The sequence below is a fragment of the Lissotriton vulgaris genome, chromosome 5 (genome assembly GCF_964263255.1).
Source record: "Lissotriton vulgaris chromosome 5, aLisVul1.2, whole genome shotgun sequence".
Taxonomy (NCBI): domain Eukaryota; kingdom Metazoa; phylum Chordata; class Amphibia; order Caudata; family Salamandridae; genus Lissotriton; species Lissotriton vulgaris.
In genome coordinates this window covers 1,203,098,156-1,203,118,485 of record NC_141693.1, presented here as the reverse complement: position 1 = coordinate 1,203,118,485, position 20,330 = coordinate 1,203,098,156, and the positions used below count along the sequence as shown (strand labels likewise).

General features: G+C 45.2%; 1 protein-coding gene across 1 annotated transcript in view; it reads right to left on the bottom strand.

Moving 5' to 3' along the window:
- Positions 1-20,330, bottom strand: part of LOC147712268 (uncharacterized) — a 593,266-nt gene that overhangs the window by 370,565 nt on the left and 202,371 nt on the right. The window contains exon 8 of the mRNA XM_086919610.1: positions 17,298-17,603. Within this exon, the coding sequence (XP_086775736.1) occupies positions 17,298-17,603 (306 nt within the window). The remainder of the gene's footprint in view (positions 1-17,297; positions 17,604-20,330) is intronic.

The window sequence follows — 20,330 nt, the reverse complement described above, 5'->3', positions numbered from 1 at the left end:
GGATTTCTGCCTCTCCAACGTCACGGTGGCTGACCTGGTCTTCGATGTGTGTGTGCACCCCCTCTGTTGGCCCAGGACCAGGAGTGTCACTGTGATGCCTGTTTATGGCATGTATGGATGTTTGGCATGCAGACTGGGAACTGGGCCTGGGAAATTGCACAAGTCATCGTGCGCAGTGAGCACATTGAGCCACTACCCGATTGGGCTTTGGTGCACATTGGCTCGAGTGGTTGGTGTCAGCACATCTGTCCGGGTCAGCAGATGGATTATGTCTACGACATGTCTGATGTGTTGGACAACGATGGCTCATTGGAGCTGTTGGCCTACGCTGCTGCACTCACGTTCATGGACGAGTGACAAGGTACCTGCAGCCACGACTGGATGTGACCCATTGCATGTGTCCCGACGCCTGTTTGCAGGTGGTGGATCTGTTTACATGTCCCAAGACGACAGTGGACATGACTGCATTGTCCTGGACACATGATTCTGACACATACAACCAACGCGGCTTGGCAAAGAGTTGCGTTGGTGATGGACTCCCCCGAGGTGGACATGGGTGCATTGCTACCTTCCTCATTCAGGCATACTGCTGCATTGGTCTGCATATCGTGGCACTTTTCTTGGCCATACTGAAACGCATTTGTTAATAAAGGTAGAGCACTTTCACTTGTCTACGACTGTGTTGTGTCTTGATTTGTATGCCAATGTCGGTGTCACAGACTCTCTGGCTCCCTGCCATACGTGCAATGCTACCCCATCAGGACTGTGGGTTTGTACTTGTGCATTCTTGTGTCCCTGTTTCGTGCTTTGCCCGGTGCATACGGCCGTTTTCCGGCCACAAGCGGGTGCACATTATGTCCGATGTTGGGTTGCTCTGCTTCCTATGTGTGTGTGCTGCATTGTGTGTGGGATGTCCCTTCGGCTCTGATTTGGCTCCCCCTTCCCCCTTTCGGGCAGTGTGGTCTTCACTTCTGTGTGCGTCGCGGTCCTGGCGCTGCTTATCCCTGCTTTCCTCATCGCGAATGGGCTCATCGCACGTCTTTTTGCGTTGGGGCTTGTGTTTTTTTCTCTGTTGCGGTGGTTGTATTGCGGACATTGGCCGCGTTTTCAGCAAACTATGGCATGTGCTAAATTCCACGTTAACACAGGGTTATTTTCCCGCGATCGGCTACGATTTGTAAAGGTGCGTTAGCATTTTTTGGTGATATTTAGCACAAGTTCTTGTGAATATACCCCAGTGTCTTTTCATTCCCATTCTCCACTTTTGCAGCTTGTCACCCATGTTCCCGTTTCCCTATCCGTTTACCCCAATATCTTTAATGTTGTTTAGTGGAATGTTTATGGTCTGGGACATCAAGTCAAAAGACAAAAGGGGCTCTCTCATCTCTTGAAACTTAATTCACACATTGGCTTTTTTTCAGGAAAGTCATTGTAATGATGTTGAATCACTTAAATTAAAGCGCCAATGGGCTGGTGAGGTTGTTTTTTCTCTGGCAAATAATCAGAAGGGTGATGTGGCCATTTTATGTCATAAATCGCTAAATGTACAGATTTTATCAATTAATGCCATTACCTCTCTTCCATTATTTGATGTATGGAAAACTTGTAACCTTGATACATGTGTTTTTCCAATGAACCCCATGCTATGTCTAGACTGTACTGCAAATTAGTTACTAGGGGCCAGATGTAGGTAAAATAGATTTACCGATTTTTAATTACCGAATTTTACCGATTCGGTAATTAAAAATCGGTAAATCTAAGGGGTGGATATGTAGGTATTCCAGATGTGCTGGAATACCGAATCGGAAGAATTCAGTATTTACCGATTCGGTAAATACCGAGGGGCATATTACCAACAACTAGCGATAATTTTTGTCTCTAACTTGTTTAGAGACAAAAATTATCGCCGCACATCGGCGATTTTTATCGCAGATAAACCTTGCTATTAACAAGGTTTATCGCAAATGCGATAAAAAACGGCCGAAATGCATGAATATCGCTGAAAAGTCATCGATATTCATGCATTATCGAGCAAATGCTCTTAGCCATGTTATCCACCTCCCATTGGATAACATGGCTAAGAACTGCTCAGGGCAGGTGTTAGCTTTTGGAGATATTCCCGCTTAGCGCGAATATCTCCAAAAGTTGGTAATAGGAGATAGCGATGTTAGCGACTGTTTTCAGTCTCTAACATCTTGGCACGCCCACTTTGCATCTCATTAGTGATAAATATCACTGACATGCAAAGTGGGGCCCAAGATGGTCGCTATCTCCTACTAGCTGTCGCTAACTGGTGTTAGCGACAGCTTGGTAATAGGGAGATAATTTTATCTCCGCTTTCTTGGCTTTTAAAGCCAAAAAAGCGGAGATAAACCCCCTTGATAATATGCCCCCGAATCGGTAATGCCCATTCATTCCTATGGCCTTTGAAGCCCATAGGAATGAATGGGCATTACCAATTCGGTATTTACCGAATCGGTAAATACCGATTTACACAAGAGTGCAGGGGGTGTCACTTTCACACACTCTAGCACCCCCAAAACAGACTCGGGTGCCATGTGGTAGGCATACATGCCCTAAGGGCAGGTCTGCCTGTCACATGGCATAGGTGTGCATGCACCCATGTGCATGCACATCGGAATCGGTATTTTACCATCAAAATGGATTTGATGGTAGAATACCGATTCGGTAAGGCCTCTGGGACTCTGAAGAGTGCCACCTACATCTGTGTGCCTCAGAATCGGTAAAATTACCGATTTTTTATTTTACCAAATCGGTAAAATTACCGAATCGGTAATTTTACCGATTCGGTAAAATAATGCCCCCTACATACCTGTCACCCATTTACCGATCGGTAACGGCCAAAATCGGCCGTTACCGCTCGGTAAATGGCCTCAAACGGCGACCTATATGGCTGAGATACCCGCCACCCCCTCTCGACACAAACCCCAAGGATGGGAAACCGGAAACGGTTCTGAACTTTTGGAAGGCGGGAGGGAGTGACCCTCCCGGCCGTATTTATTAAAATATGAAACAAAAATTAAAACATTAAAATAACAGTTTCATATTATGTACAATTTCATTTCCACATTACGATGTTTGGCTAACCTTAACAGATCTCTAATACAAAGGTTCTCCTAGCCGAACTAACATCCTACAAAACATTTGACTTGAAATTGTACATCCTAACGTTAAGGGCCAACGGCAAGGTCGTAACCGGTGTCAGATCCCTAAACCAGAAATACCCCCCTCACTTGTGAGGGGGGCGACCGCACAGAGGCGTACCTCAAGTGCATCTACCAATTTCCCTTTGACTTGACGGGGGCCCCAATGAACTCGACGCCATTTAACGGTCGTTCGAGGACTCGTGTGAGGTGTCTAAAAGGTAGCGTAAACCCCCTCCCAGACCCCACACAACTTACCACATCTGCCGTCGCAGATGTCCTGGCCCCGGGAAATTCCCCAGGAGGGCCCGTAGCCCCTCCTATGCAGGAAGGGGCCTTGACCGCCTTTCCTTTCCTTCCGGCGGCCCATCCTTAGAAGGGACCGCCTCCCCGTTGAGGGGCCAATGGCCACCTCCCCCGAGCGCTCCCATCCGTAATGGGTGACGCCCCCCATAGGGATCTTCCAATTACTGCTCACCGATCATGACCTTACCGCCCGACCAAAATAAATACGACAAATGGCTAAAAATTACTAATGAAAACAAAGAAGGCAATCATATCTAGTTACGTACGGTTACTGACCAACACTAGTGCAACATTACTTTATTCAAAACAAACATACTGTAAATGAGCATTCTCCTTTATTGCATACTTGAAATAACACAACAATCATCACAACCTGTAAGAAATACGGTTACCATGTCCAAACTACATATAAAACAACTTGCTGTCTTCAGGGGCTGGTGGGTGGGTCAAAATTGGCTCTTCGTTCCGTCTCGAGCTCACGTGCAGCGGGGAGGTGCAGCTTCAGAGCACAGGAACAAGAGGATGCTTTCTTGACTCGCTGCTCCTTTTATCCGTCTTCGGGCGGGCGTACACCCGCCTCCGCCTGCCTCCGAGGGCGTGGCCGTCCGCGTCGGTGCCTAGGACAACCCACTCCAGGGCGGGAAAAGGCGCGCCCCGGCTACGCCGCTTCGGGCATACCAGCCGAGACTCGCCTCCCGCCCAAGATGGTCTCCCGGGGGGATCGTGGTACTCCACCATACGTTCGGGGGGACCGAATGGTCGCCCCTTTCCATATGGCTGAGATACCCGCCACCCCCTCTCGACACAAACCCCAAGGATGGGAAACCGGAAACGGTTCTGAACTTTTGGAAGGCGGGAGGGAGTGACCCTCCCGGCCGTATTTATTAAAATATGAAACAAAAATTAAAACATTAAAATAACAGTTTCATATTATGTACAATTTCATTTCCACATTACGATGTTTGGCTAACCTTAACAGATCTCTAATACAAAGGTTCTCCTAGCCGAACTAACATCCTACAAAACATTTGACTTGAAATTGTACATCCTAACGTTAAGGGCCAACGGCAAGGTCGTAACCGGTGTCAGATCCCTAAACCAGAAATACCCCCCTCACTTGTGAGGGGGGCGACCGCACAGAGGCGTACCTCAAGTGCATCTACCAATTTCCCTTTGACTTGACGGGGGCCCCAATGAACTCGACGCCATTTAACGGTCGTCCGAGGACTCGTGTGAGGTGTTTAAAAGGTAGCGTAAACCCCCTCCCAGACCCCACACAACTTACCACATCTGCCGTCGCAGATGTCCTGGCCCCGGGAAATTCCCCAGGAGGGCCCGTAGCCCCTCCTATGCAGGAAGGGGCCTTGACCGCCTTTCCTTTCCTTCCGGCGGCCCATCCTTAGAAGGGACCGCCTCCCCGTTGAGGGGCCAATGGCCACCTCCCCCGAGCGCTCCCATCCGTAATGGGTGACGCCCCCCCATAGGGATCTTCCAATTACTGCTCACCGATCATGACCTTACCGCCACAGGCCGGATAGTTGACCGGCTATCCGGACCCCCCACAACAACTCCTGCCTAAAGGTCATGTTTTAAACTCTTTAGCCAAGCTATGAGGTCGCCTATGAGTAACTCATTGCCCACCCGGGACAAATGGACCCCATCCCCCAAATACATACTGTCCCCCTTGATACAACCATGCGGAATAGAATGCAATGTACTTGAACGAAACAATCTACCCAATTTGTTATTTACTTTCTTTACTGAGTGATTCAGAGCAGAAACCGAAATAGCCCCCCGCCACACTTTTCGTGGAATCATATGGGACCATGCAATTGTGCACCCTGGAACTCTTCTTGCTAACCAACTTACTGTGGAGAGCATTGCCTCAAGAAGAAGTCGTCTACCAGTGGCCACCAAATCGTTGCCCCCAAGATGGACTATGATTATAGACGGCGGTGACCTTGTCCGCCCTAACAAACCCTCGAAAAAGGATTGAAACTGGTCAATACAGAGCCCGCCCCTTCCGTAGAAGGTCACCCTGTACCCGTATTCCCCAGCCATGTGAATCATGTCACCTGCATTGAATACGTCCGCGGCACGCCTCACGTATGAGTGGCCCATGACCCACACCTCTTTTTTCGCAGCCGGCGATGTCTGACCGCTGGTTCCCAGGTGTCGGGTTGACTGCACAGTCCGCCCCGCCTCGTAAGCTTGCAAAACTGTAAACCAAACAAAAACAAGAAGCGTGAGTACATCATTACAGCTTCACAACATGTGCAACTGCACATACCTTTTGTAACAGTTCGAGGACCAACGCCCCAAACGTTTTACTTTTTCAACACTCAGACCCCTGGCTGTAGCCTCAGTAGCAGCCCCTATCCGAAAGGAATGGGTCCCAAACTCGCCGGGGTTCAAGCCCGCGGCCGAAATTGACATCGCAAGCACCCGCTGGAACTGAAACCTCGTCAGTGGGGTGGCGTCAGCGTGTCTCAACAAGGTCCCCCCCCCATGATGCCGCCCTCTGCACTAAATATTCCTCTACGCAAACAACAGGGCACATGGAAGACCCGGGAATCCTCTGTATGATTACGCAGTCCCCAATCGCACCCTGATCGGTTTTGGACCTGACAAACGAGACAGTCATCGTCTCTAACTTCACCTGAATGTGCTCTCGGCACAGTCCCCCCATCGTATCCTGCTTGTTCTTCGCCACTAGTTCGCTTACCCGCATAGCCCCATGGAATGCTAGCGCAAATGCGGCTCGGAATAACACTGTTTCATACTGGGATGAACATGTTGCAGGGAGTACGGATAATAACAGGGCCAACCTATCCAGACCTATCGGGTGCCTCTCATCTACCCTGCGACCCTCAAGGCGTTGCCACCCACGTAGCGCTTTCTGTACCACGAAAGACGCTGTCGGGTCCTGGATCCCATGAGCCTTTGCCATAAAGGAAATGGCGGCCCGATGCCTCTGGGCCGTAGCTACTGATTTGCCTGCCTGATGTAAAGACAGCAAAAACTTTACGACAAGCTCTTCCTGTCCCCAAAGCTCCCCCCCAGCAGAACCCAAAAAAGACCAATAGGAACGGAACGCCCCTTCATATGCCTTCCTTGTCCTGGGTGCTAAACTCTCTCCCACGAGGTTTTGTAGTTCGGGGCACCGAGAGACCAGAGAGCTTCGGGAAAGGGTGCCGCCACCGGGTCCGCTGTGGGCAGAAAACCCCAGAAGGCCTGCATACGGAAACGAGAAAGCGCATCAGCTGCTCGGTTCAGTACCCCCGGGACATGTCTTGCCCTAAAGAGCACATTCAACTGCATACACAATAAGACAATTTCTTTGAGCAGTCTCAGAATCCATTTGCAACGTGCTGCCTGACTATTGATACACTCCACCACAGTCATGTTATCAGACCAGAACACCACAGAGTGATCCCGAAACCCCTCCGGCCATGTTTTTAAGGCCACCAAAATAGGGAAGAGTTCAAGAAAAGCAATGTTACTCATCAGCCCACACTCGTGCCACCATGACGGCCATTTTTGAGCCGACCATTGCGTACCAAATATGGCACCAAAACCTATACTCCCCGCCGAATCTGTCCAAAGCCCCAGCTCCTCGGAGGTCACTGCTGGTTTGTTCCAGACAATTCGACCATTGAAATCCGCCAGAAATGCCAACCAAATGCGCATGTCCTGGCGAACCTCTGCCGAGAGCCTCGTGCGATGATGTCCTTCCTTCAGGCCGACCATGGCTTGTGCAACCGAGCGGGAAAAGGGACGGGCCATTGGCATTACTCTCAGGGCAAAATTCAACTGGCCCACCACTTGTTGCAATTGATGCAGGTTTACTTTCGTCGCACTAATACATGTTTCAAGGGATGTCCTGAATTTTAACACTTTTTCCCTGGGTAATCTAAAACAACCTTCTTCCGAGTCGAGCTCGATCCCCAGAAACTCGAGCAAAGTTGAGGGACCCACTGTCTTACCTGGCGCCAATGGCACACCAAAATGATTCATTAAGACACAGAATTCATGTAAGGCCTGTCCACATTCAGGATCCCCGGCTGCCCCCAAGAACAGAAAGTCATCAAGATAATGCATAACATGCTGAAAACCCGTCTTCCTTGTGAATACCCATTGCAGAAAACAACTGAACTTTTCAAAATAGGCACAAGATATAGAGCACCCCATTGGCATACATCTATCCATGTAATAGCGACCCTGAAACATAAAACCAAGGAGACGCTGATCGTCTGGGTGCACCGGGAGCAACCGGAACGCTGACTCGATGTCTGATTTTGCCATCAGCGCCCCGGGCCCCAGGCGATTCAACATGGCGACGGCCTCATCGAAAGATGCGTACCGCACCGAACACACTTCCGGGTCTATCGCATCATTCACGGAAAGACCACGTGGGGCTGACAAGTTATGAATTAGCCGAAACTCACCCGGGTCCTTTTTGGGGACCACACCTAGAGGGGAACAAACAAAGTTAGCAACCGGTGGCAAATCAAATGGACCGGCGACACGACCTCGAGTCACCTCCTTCCCAATCTTTACCTGTACCACCGCCGTATGTTGCAAGACCGACAGTTGGTTCTTACATTTTGCTACACCCTGAAAATCTCCCACTGGGATGCGGAAACCATAAGAAAACCCGTCCCGCAACACCCCAGCGGAAGCATGATCCGGGTATTCGTTGAGCCAAGGAATCATCGCCATGGTATCAATCGGAGTAGGTAAAGGCGCCCCTCGGACTATTTCAGACCTGTTTGGCGCTTCCCCTACCACCATTATCACCCGTCTTGGCTCTGCACGTGGACTCTGGATGGGATGACTGCCCACACCCTCCACATTCGTGTCTGAACTTGCATGACCCCTGGGGCCTCGTACATTTTCCCCTGTTAAAATTCCAACAAATCCCCCTTTTAACTGCATTGCCACTCGACTTCGAATGGTGCTCGTTACCTGCACCCGTCCGAAAGGGTGTCCCAGAGGATTGTCGGGAAGATTCACCCCCATTACTCCCTGACAATGGCACTTTTAACATTCCTGAACTCTCCATTTTCTGCCACGAGACGGAGTCGAAACAATCCCATGTTAGAACTGGGTTGTGCTCTTTAGCCTTTCTAAAAATATTGTCATAACAGAACCACTGATTGCCCCCGTACGCCAGAGAATACTCCATGATACGTGACTGATAAATAGGCAACTCGGTCAACAACTCGGGCCTGCGCTCACCCATGATGGAGGTAAAAATGCCCCACGCTCTGCCCCAAGTACCTATGTTTTCGTCAACCTTAAAGGCGGCCATTTTTGCGCGCCAAACACTCGGATGCATGAGCTCCTTTTGGCTTTTCACATGCTCTATCTCGTAATGGTCGGTAAGCAAAGAAAACATGTTCACATATTTATCCGCCCAAATCATTTCCTTAATTTTCAGTGGAACATGCTGGGCAACTTTTTCCCTTCGTGAAGGCACAGCCCCCTCCCCCGCAATCGGCAATGGCCGCTTACCTGAACTAGGTGCTGCACTTGCCGCCGAACTTGGGCCTGCTGCACTTCCAGCCGCCGGAACCTGTGGGGGAACAGAAGATGGTGCCCTCGCAGCCTCTCTAGATTCCCGCAGTTGTCTCATTACTGCCCGGGCGTCGTCAGCCGTGGCGCCCTCACTATCCTTCCCCAACCACGCTGCTAATTGCGCCGCCAACTCGGGAGGCATATCGTCCCCGTTCACGGGGGTGACTTCCACGGGGATCGGATGCCCCTCCTTCGGAACCGAGGTGGGCTCCTCAAGTGGAGTATCGGGAACCGGGGTTTCCCCCCCAAGTGCCCCTCGTTTGGACCTCTTGCCTCTCCCGCCAGGGACAACTCCTGGCAAAGTTGGTCCGATGACTCGCTTCGGTCCTCCCTCCCCGTTCTTAGCCGCCATCTGCTTCTTCAAATCGGCTACCTCCTTTATGAGCATGCGGAGCATCTGATCGGTCCCGACCCGCTTTCCGACCTTCTTGCCCGGCATTCTCAAGCGAAGATATCTGTAAAAACAAAGAGAAAGATTACAACGCTCAAAATTGGCTCTTCGTTCCGTCTCGAGCTCACGTGCAGCGGGGAGGTGCAGCTTCAGAGCACAGGAACAAGAGGATGCTTTCTTGACTCGCTGCTCCTTTTATCCGTCTTCGGGCGGGCGTACACCCGCCTCCGCCTGCCTCCGAGGGCGTGGCCGTCCGCGTCGGTGCCTAGGACAACCCACTCCAGGGCGGGAAAAGGCGCGCCCCGGCTACGCCGCTTCGGGCATACCAGCCGAGACTCGCCTCCCGCCCAAGATGGCCTCCCGGGGGGATCGTTGTACTCCACCATACGTTCGGGGGGACCGAATGGTCGCCCCTTTCCACATCTGGCCCTAGGTCCTTTCTTCCTTCTAGACAATCATCAGAAATGTGTTACATTTTTATTTCAGATCATGCCCCCGTTTTAGCTTTTTTTCATGTATCCCTCAATCACTCCAATAGGTCACTGCCTTTATTAAGGAGTCTTTTTCAAATTAAGCACTCCATTGACACCTCCATTCCTAATAATTGGGATGCTTTACAAACCCCCTTTCAGGATTTCACTGCTGCTTATTCAGCTAAAAGGAAAAAGAAGTTAACTTCCCAATACCGTAAATTGCTTCAGCAAATTAACACACTTGAACATACTTACTTTACCTCTAAATCTTCATCTGTTTTATGTGAACAATTTACAGCTAAACTTAATCTCAATAAACGTGCTACTACTGATGCATGGAACACCTTGCTTAAGGTAAATCTAAATTCTACATAGGTCAAAATAAGGCGGGTAAAATGTTGGCTATTTACTTAAAAATTCAATCACAGCATAACAATATATATCACATTCGCAATGAATTGAGACCTCTGGCTCTGATATTTCCAATGCTTTCCCCATCCTAATATATATAGGAGATACCATACCCTTAGACCTGCTTTGGAAATACATTTTTTTTTTCAAAAAAGACGGTGCACAGCAAAGTAAATAAAGTTCAATCGGTCTCCAGAAGTCTTCGGAAATACTTTATTGTTCGGAATCTCTTTAAAAAAAAAAATACTTCAGCATCAGCCAACGTGTTTCGTACCAATGGTACTTCGTCAGGGCTTGTAAATTGTATTGTTCGATCTATAAATATACGGAGCCGTTGGTCTAAGTCGGTCACAATAATCCAAGATACAAAAAATCTTCACCCGATCTTGGTATAGAGAACGGGTGATTAAACGCCAGAGAGATCTTGATACAACAGAGAAGAATCCTCTCTAACAAAATCTTGAGTAAAACCAAGTGTTAGATCATTACAAGACAAACTCGAAACTTTAAGGATCACATCAAGCCCTGAGGCTCAATGGCCGTCATTTTGAGGTATTATCTGTTCTGATCCAATGCTTATTGTTACACAAGATCAGTTCATTTCGGAGTCACCTGTCCCATCGGGTTTATCATTACCCTTTGAGGATATCTAATGAACAGTACAGACTGGGACACAGCCTAGTGCAAGTAATTACCGCAGGATTTCTATTTAACACTACAGACTGGGACACAGCCTCATGCAAATGATTACAGAAGGTATTGACTTGAGGTTTATGGAACTCATGAGAATTTGAGTGGTATTTCCGACTCTTCGTGTATTACTTGTAATGATCTAACGTATATTAATAGATCGCACAATACAATTTACAAGCCCTGACGAAGTACCATCGGTACGAAGCGCGTTGGCTGATGCTGAAGTATTTTTTTTTAAAAGAGATTCTGAATAATAAAGTATTTCCGAAGACTTCTTGAGACCGATTGAACTTTATTTACTTTGCTGTGCACCGTCCTTTTTGAAAAAACATTGGTATCTGTGGAAACAGTGGAGCTAAGTGTGGCAAGCTCCGGACGTGTGTTGCACTATTCTTGGATGGACTTATGAGATCTTAGAAATTGAGGTGCCTTACTAGGGTCAGCTACACTGTTCTTTGTTGTAAATTGCTGTGGAAATACATTTTAATGGCCACTTAAATCCTCCTTCCATTCCTTGATACCTTCAAAGCATTAGGAGGCACATGGATCAAAGCTTTTTGCAATCGCAAATGGTGCGATTCGCAAAAATCGGCCGTTTGCGATCGCAAAATTAGCTTTTGCGATGCATGAAACAACTTGCCCCTCGCAATTTCAAAAATCGCGATTTTTTGCGATTTCTTAAATTGCGCTTGCATTTAAGGAATCGCAATTTACAATTCCTTAAATGCAATGCAATAAAGTAAAAAGAATAGAGATTTCGCTAATAGGGGGCGCAAATTACCATGAAGTTGAACTTTATGGTAATTGGCAAAAACTTTGAAAAATGCACTTTTGTGCATTTTTAAAGTTTCATGTTGCGCACACACATACCCTTAGGGCATGTGTATGCGCAACATATGTGCACAGATAATTTTCGGGGGTGCGACAGGGTGTCCTTTTGACGCCCTTGCACTCTGAAATTGCATGCGCAATTTGCGAGGACCTATTGGTACTCGCAAATTGCGTATGCAATTTCCCATTCATTCCTATGGGCATGTAGGCCCATAGGAATGAATGGGAAGCCATTCGTTATTTGTGACTCATAATTTGCGAGTCGCATATAAGGAATGTGTAGGAATCACAATTTTTCATAGTGATTCCTACATGCATAAGGTTTTGCTAGTACTTAATTGCAATTCCTTATTTATCGCAATTAAGGACTCGCCAAATCCTACCTTGATGCACGTGCCTGTCGAAGCTGACATAACCCTTCTCAAAGTCATTGATGCCATCAAAGCTTTAAAAACAGGCAAAACTCCTGCTCTACAGATTTTCAATAGAATTCATTTCCTATTTTTCATCTTTTTTTGCCCCCAAATTGTTAGAGCTTTTTAACTCTTTTCTTTTGAATTCAAAGGCCTTTCTAGAGTCCCTGAATGTTTTCAACCCTAAGTAATATAAAGACCCCCCACTTTTCGTAATCTCCCCTAGAAACCGATGCACCCCTTCTTGTCAAACCTGATCAATCTGGTTTCATAAAAGTAGACTTGCAGCGGATAATGTCGGATTGTTCTCTAATATTCTTATATTGGCTAAAAATTAGCATAACCCCTCTTGCTGCCTTATTCCTTCATGCTGAAAAAGTATTTCATCGAATCAGTTCGCAATTTATGTTTACCACTCTCAATTGGTTTGGTCCCAGATTTGATTCATTAATAAAATTATTATATTGTGTCCCTCCAACTAGTGTTTTTTGTTAATGGTCATTTCTCCCCATACTTTAATTTGCATATTGGTACCAGGCAAGGTTGTTCCCTCTCCACTTTGCTTTATATTCTTTGCCAAGAACCCTTTCTTGAATGCATCCACTGTATCACACAAATCTCCGGATTCAAAACACCTCCTTTGAATCTATGCTATCGGCTTCTACTAACAATGTTCTCATTTACATGTCCAAACCCTTATCCTCTCTAGACCCTTTTTTTAGCAAGAGATCATATTGTACTCTACAATTTCAAGATACAAACTCAACTTTTCAAAGACTGAAATTTTAGAATTGAATTCCTTCTGTTATCAGAATATGTTTGCAAATACTAACTTTACATGGTGCCCTTCCAGAATTAAATACTTGGGTGTGTGATTTCTAACATGATTAGCCATAATGTTAACATTTTAAAACTTGAAATACAGAAGTTACTCCCATCCTGGTCTCCTATTCATTTATAATGGTGGGGCAGCTAAGACACCGTTAAAATGATGATTGTGTCACGTCCTTTATATAATTTTAATGTTACCTTTTAAAATACTGAATTATTGTTTTTCACAGATTAACTCTATTTGTCACAAATTTCTTTGGAACATCAAACATTCACGCATTGCCTTGGCGAAGCATAAATGCCCTAAGAATAAAGATAGTGTCCGATTCCCTGATTTTAAACTATATAAATCTGCTTTTTAAATTTGACAATGCTACACCTTGATTAATTACTTTCAAGACTTTCCTATGCCACAATGGATTGTATTTGAATGTTCATTACTGAAGGATTTTTCATTCAAATGTGTGATTTACATATCTAATAGCTCTTTAATTTCTAAGAACCCTACACTAAAGTACTCCCAGCATTTGGTGTATACAGTATTCGCAGCTAGTGTTGACTTTCAACAATGCGTTCTATCCTCTTCTATTTGGTATAATAAGTTTATTCAATTTCACCACAAATCATTTTATTCCAAACACTGGAAAGAGAAGGGTATCATGTTTGTCCAGCAATTGGTAAGACATAACTCTGTTAAACCTTTCCCACAGCTACAAACACAATGCAACTTACCTACTTATTTTTTAAAGGAATGTAAATTAATATTTTCTCTTTTTCAGCCCTTATTAAAGACTCACAATTTCCCTCCTACCGCAACCACTCACACCTCTGTCACTGTTGGATATTATTAATCACAACACTATTCCAAAAGTTGCTTTTATTTACAAAATGTTACTATTACCATCTTCTGTGTGAATCAAAAACTCTATAGAAATATTATGGGAAAATTACCTGTCTATATAATTTTCTGTTCATCAGTGGGATAACATATGTCTCAAAGGGTTCAATACTTCTAAAGCTGAGCATATTACTCAATCTCAACTTTTTCTTTAGAATAGAGCTATTATCACTCTTGAGAGTGTATATGAATTTGATCCATCTGCTTTTCCACTATTTTGCTTATCTTCTATTTGGAATGGTACTTTAACCCATTAACTTTATCCTGCTCTCATGTGTTTAATTTTTGGAACTCTATCTGGTCCAAATGTTAAAAGATTTTCCAATGTCATATTCAACTAACAATCCGAAATGTTTTATTAGGATCTATGTTGTCTGATTTTGATCGCTTGTCCCCCAAACCTTTGTTACTTGATCTTTTTAATGCACTTGCCTTCAAAGTTATACTCTCCTGTTGGAAAGATACTTCAAAATTAACTATGTTAACATGGTCGAACACAAAATAACTACTGTTTCATCAGTAACCCCTACTTTTTTCTTTTCTTTTCTTCTATCTCTTTTTATGTAAATTGATATGTTTTGTTATATTTCTTAAGTCTTAACTTCTACTTTATTCCAATTTCTTGAATATTTGCAAATACTCCAGACTTGTATACCTACCCTACTGTAATTTTTACATATATTGTTATTGCTTTATGCATCTTCAATATACAATATTTAACAACAACGAAAAAGAATTTAAGAATATCTGTAATCCTACTTCCTGCTAGAGGGTAAGTAGCTGGGTTTCCAACTTGCCAGAGAGAACCAGCTAGCAACAACTTCACAGGTTTGGTGGCTTTCTCAGCTGGGGTGCTCGCAGTGCTGAGAAGAGTAACTATTGCATGGACCATTTCCCAGTACGATACACTAATGGAGGTATCTGGCATTGAAATTGTATTCCATTCGGTTAGTTTTTTCCTAAATGATTTGCTTTGGCACTCTTTAGCACAGTAGGCAATAGTAGTCACTTACTTATTTGTGAGTGTATGTCACTTATTTACAAAATGCATACATTTCTCATACAAATATTGTTGGACCTGGACCTTTATGCAGGGTCATCACCAAACTTTTTACCTTTTTTCTCCAATTTTTGCTGAATTTGTTTTTGTTGGCTTTAGGACTCTGGGTCCTTTACTACTGCTAACCAGTGTTAAAAGTGCATGTGCTCTCTGCCTAAAACCTGGTAACATTGGCTTATATCCAAATTGACGTATTTAGGTGCCTTGTAAAGTGGTATGCCATATACCCAGGGCCTGTAAATTAAATGCTACCAGTGGGCCTACAGCACTTACTGTGCCACCCACTTAGGTAGCACTTTAAATCATGCACTAGGCCTGCCATTGCAGCCTAAATGCAGTGTTACAGTGCCATGTCAACTTTACATTTAAAACCATTACCAAGCCTTAAAGTCTCCTTTTATTGCATATAAATCACCCTTAAGGTAGGCCATACAGCAGGGCGATGTGTAAATAAAAGGTAGGACATGTACTTTTACGTTTGACATGTCCTGGAAATGAAAAGCTCCCAAATTATTTTTTACTACTGTGAGGCCTACCCCATTCATAGGATAACATTGGGGATTCCCTACTACATTTAATACGCTGCTATTCCTAATTGCGAGGAGGTGAATGTATCATGGTTGGTACCTATGCATTTGTAATGATAAATACCCTTGAATGGCAAATTTGAGTTTGCAAATTTGAGTTTATCATTACAATTTTGAAAATGCCACTTTTAGAAAGTTGGCAATTTCCTTCTCTTGGCACTATGTGCCTGTAGCCTATCTCTGACTGAATGTCTGAGTTGGGTGACTTTTGGGCTTTGTTTATTCATCCTAGATAGTCGCAATAATGGGAGCTAGGTGTGAGTTGTTTCCTGATGGGCCATCCTGGGCAGGATGGGAAGGAGTAGCTGGACACAGCCTCACACTTAGACCTGAATAGGATGTGTCTTGTCCCACACAAAGGACTGCATAACCCTCTAAAGTTAGAAAGGGAGGACCTCTGTGCACTTCAAATACCTTTCTTTGAAGTCTCTCCCACTTCAAAGGCACCACTGGGTATAAGAACTGGACCTCAGACCCTACCACTGAAATACACTCTTGGACCTGTGGCTACTCTGCCAGCAAGAAGGACTGTTGTGCTCCTTAAGAACTGCCACTCTGCTGGACTGCTCCTCTGGAAGCACTGCTTTCTTACTGTGCTAACCTGCTGTCCTCATTACCTTAGTGAGAACGACTGGACCCACATCACTTGAACCCAGAATCCAGAATCCTAGGGTTAGTTTGCTGGCTTCCTGATATGAAGTCTCAGGGACATAAAAGATGTCCAACTTACTTGCCCCTGCCCTTGGACCCTGCCAGCTGTGAGTCTCTCCTGCTAAGTGATGCCAGCCCAGTTCTAGACCCTTGGAAGTGGACATAATGGTGTAAAACCAGCAAAATCTCCATATCCATGTCTACTGTGCAGCTTGGAGCTGTTGCATTGCCATCAAGAAGACCAGCACTGAAGCATTGCGGGAGATGCAGGGTTTCCAAACCAGAGCATCTCACTCACTGAGGACGCATCACTACCATTGCCAAGATCTGTCCCGGCACATCAGCTCCACTGTGAATGCATCTTCACCATTGCACGTCTCAGAACTGATGCATCGCCTTGACTGCGTTTACAGTCGTCGAAGCATCTCCTCGCCTGCACTCCGCATCTCCCTCGGCGTTGATGCAACGTGAACTAAGGTCTTTTTCTGCAGGCCAAGCCTGGTCCCTGTAGTAGGCCTGCGCTTCATCGTGGTCTGTCTCAACTTTTGACTTTGTCCCGGTCCAGCACAACCAGACATTCCTGGCTGGCATTTTTTGCATTTAAGTGCTATTTTACAGGTTATTCTTTAAAATGTATACCTTTGATTATGTTAACAGGATTGTTGTCATTTTGGTCTTGTTTTATATATTAAATTAAGTTCTATTTTTCCTAACCAGGTGTGGTGTGTTTTGGTTTGAAATTTTTACTGATTTACTGTTTGAAGTGATGCACAAAATATTTACACATTGCTTATAAAGTTAAGCCTGACTGCTCTGTGCCAAGCTACCAGGTGGTGGGCACAGATTTATTTAGGGTGTGTTTGTGACTTACCCTGACTAGGATTGTGGTTCCTGTCTGGACAGAGTGCATACCTCTGCCAGCTATAAACTCAATTTCTAACACATGCCTATCACCCACTTGCTAGGTTAAAGGCAAAGTCATATAGAGGTAGCTTGAATACAACATACCTGAGCAGATCACCCCAGCATCTTCAGTGTGGGCACAATTATGGATGTACCAGCCTTTGTTGGGGCAATTCCACAGGAAGGATTCGGTTCCACGGCACTCTACTTCATCCAGGAGAATACTGAGAGCGCCCTGGCCAAAATAGGCACTGCTAGTATACGTTAGAGCCTTTCCACATCCAAGCTGTCGGCATACGACTTCTGCATCCTTTAAATCCCAGTTATCATCGCACACTGTTCCCCAGGCTCCGCGGTGAAAAATTTCAACTCGGCCTGAACATTGGTCTATTCCGTCAGCAAGTCGCAGGACTAGAATTGAAGAAGATAATGAAGAAATTGGAAAAAGGGTGAGCTTAACATTGAAGTCAGGGTGCACAAATACTCAAATCCACACATCAGTGAGAAACCATTCCTCCTTGCTGTTGCAAATATTGGCTTGAGGCATAAGCCATTGAATATGTGATTTCGAAATGACAAAAATCAAAGAATCATAAGTTCTTAATTGCAAAACATTATGTACAAAGCCTCTTTAAAAACAAATCATAAATTGTTAAGCATGACAATTTGTTAATACTGAAATCTAATTTCCCATTTGCATGCCACATCGTTTGGGATTTGTTGATCGTAACTGAGAATCACAGACGCAAATAGCAAACTTCACAGAGGCAAAGAGATCACCATCACTGACTCAGGATGCCAGCTGGAATAGTGCTGCAGAGATGCTCTGGTTCTGGGAGCACCTAGCCTGGCAGTTCAGGCTAAATAGTACCTATTGGATTAGGGTCGACACTTATTTGCATATAGCTTGGTCCAAACTGGGGTGGCATGGTGTGCAAAATAATGAGGGACTCGGATACAACATTAAATACTTACCAGTGTATGAGATTAATTCAAGCATTCTGTCTGTTCATCACTTTTTAGTATACTTCAGTGTGGGCCCTAATTGGGATGCGTATGCCCAGATGTAGGTCCAATGTACACTGTGCCACTGGAACCAAGCTATACTTAACTAATGAACCCTAATAAGGGTGAAACAAGTCTTTGGTTGCTTGTGTTCCAGTACAGGGAGGACCTAGCTTTACAATTGGGGCTGGGCTGTTCCTATTGGACCATGATCCAGAATCATTTTCATAGGTCCAAACCGAGATGACACAGTGTGCAGAATAACGATGGACTTGGATGCTGCACTGAGCGATTAGTAGTTACTAACATTATTACAAGCATTCCATCCATCACTTTTTTTTATACTTCGGTGTGATGCCCTAAGTGGGTTAGGTATGCCAAGACGTGGGTCTTGAGCACACTATAGCACTGTTACTAAGCTATAACCAACTAATGACCCTAATGAGAGCAAAGCTAGTGTTGGATTGCTTGTGTTGTGTTTCAGGGAGTCACTAACTAGACAATTCAGGCTGGAGTTTTCCTATTGTAGCAGGATCAAGAATGATTTGCATAGGCTAGGTACAAACTGAGGCGGCATGGCATGCTGAAAAATGATACACTGGGATATGTCCTGAGCAATTGCCAGTTACTGAGACTAATTCAATCATTCCATTTATCACTTGTTTTATATATTTCAGCTGAGGTAAGAAACCAGAGAAAAAAGCAGAGGTCCAAACCTACAGAAATTTCAAAAAGTAGGAAAGGAAATGGCAAGCCAGAAGCTACTATGTGGGGTACGGGACATGGGTGGGTGAAAAAAAAGGAAAAGTAAGCAACCAGGAATTAGTTTAGGAATAATAAACTGCTTGGGAAGGTTAAGGAGAAATGAGGCCACTAAAATCTGATATGAGGTGGTGTTGGAAAGTGGGTTATTAGTAGTGTTAAATGTTCATCTAGGTCCCAATACATTATTCCCATGCTCAACCCTGGCTAGCTTGGCTGCGAGCAGGCAGGCTTAACTTAGGAGACAGGTATGTAAAGCACCAAAGAAGGCTAATTCAGTAAATAATTAAAACACAACACACAATGTATATCAATAGGAACTAATTTATCTTTAAAAAGACATTGAAATGACAAAACTCCAATGCAGGGAGCCGGGGATGTGATTTTTTAATGCTGTATTGCTATATATCACTTAAAAACCACTAGAGCCACTCTGGGATATCTGGTTGCACTTTACCGGGACATAGTCAAAGTTTCAGCCCGACTGCAATGGAGCCCTGCTTGGATAAAGCTTTGCAGTAGGACTTGGTTGATATTTTACCTTCAGACTTAGCAACTTTTCTATAGCTTTTTCTGCTGGGGTCACTCGATGCTCTTCACCAATCTAGGTTCAGTGAGGGTTCAGAAGCTTACTTTCCAGGGAGCTACCGGTCAAACTCTGGAAGTTGGACCTCCGGAGCTTTACAGTGGGATGAACCAGCAGGTCAGGCTGGCTCGCTTTTGAAGGTGGCCGGCTTGGCTCTCGAGGTTGAGTTGGTCCCATTATGAAGCTTTTTTCCAAATTTGTCCCAAACTTCTCAAAGATAATGCAGCAGGCACAGTCAGTCCGAATACTGGGCCTGATGGTGCAAATCAGGTTTCCAGCTTGGCTAGCCTTCTTCGTCTTCTCTTAGTTTCAACCAGCAGATCTGAGAGGCACTTCTCCTCTCATATATTTATTCAGTGTTCTCTGGGGTCAAGCAGGAGAACACTCCGGTTCAATGAGGTGAGGGGCAATACCTCAGAGCACAACCATTTCCTCCAAAGTGTGGCATTATCTTCTTCCATACAGCACTATCCCTCCAAAATGCAGCACATTCAGAGGAGCAGGAACTAGTTAAACCAACCTCCAATATGGCTCATTTCCACATATCTCCTCCCCCTACCATATGTGAACTCCACCCTTAAGCCTGCCATCTGGCTGGGTTAGCGGGGCTGGGGGTAGATGGACCTGGTATTCCCTACCTGACCCATTTCTCATTTGTAGCATGTGCTTTACGACCCATCCCCCCTGCTCTGGTTTTCCTGTGTAGCAGAGCTCTCTCCAACATATAGATTCTCTCGGGCTGAGCCACTTAGCACTTTATCAACGCAGCCTGGCTAATCCTTTTA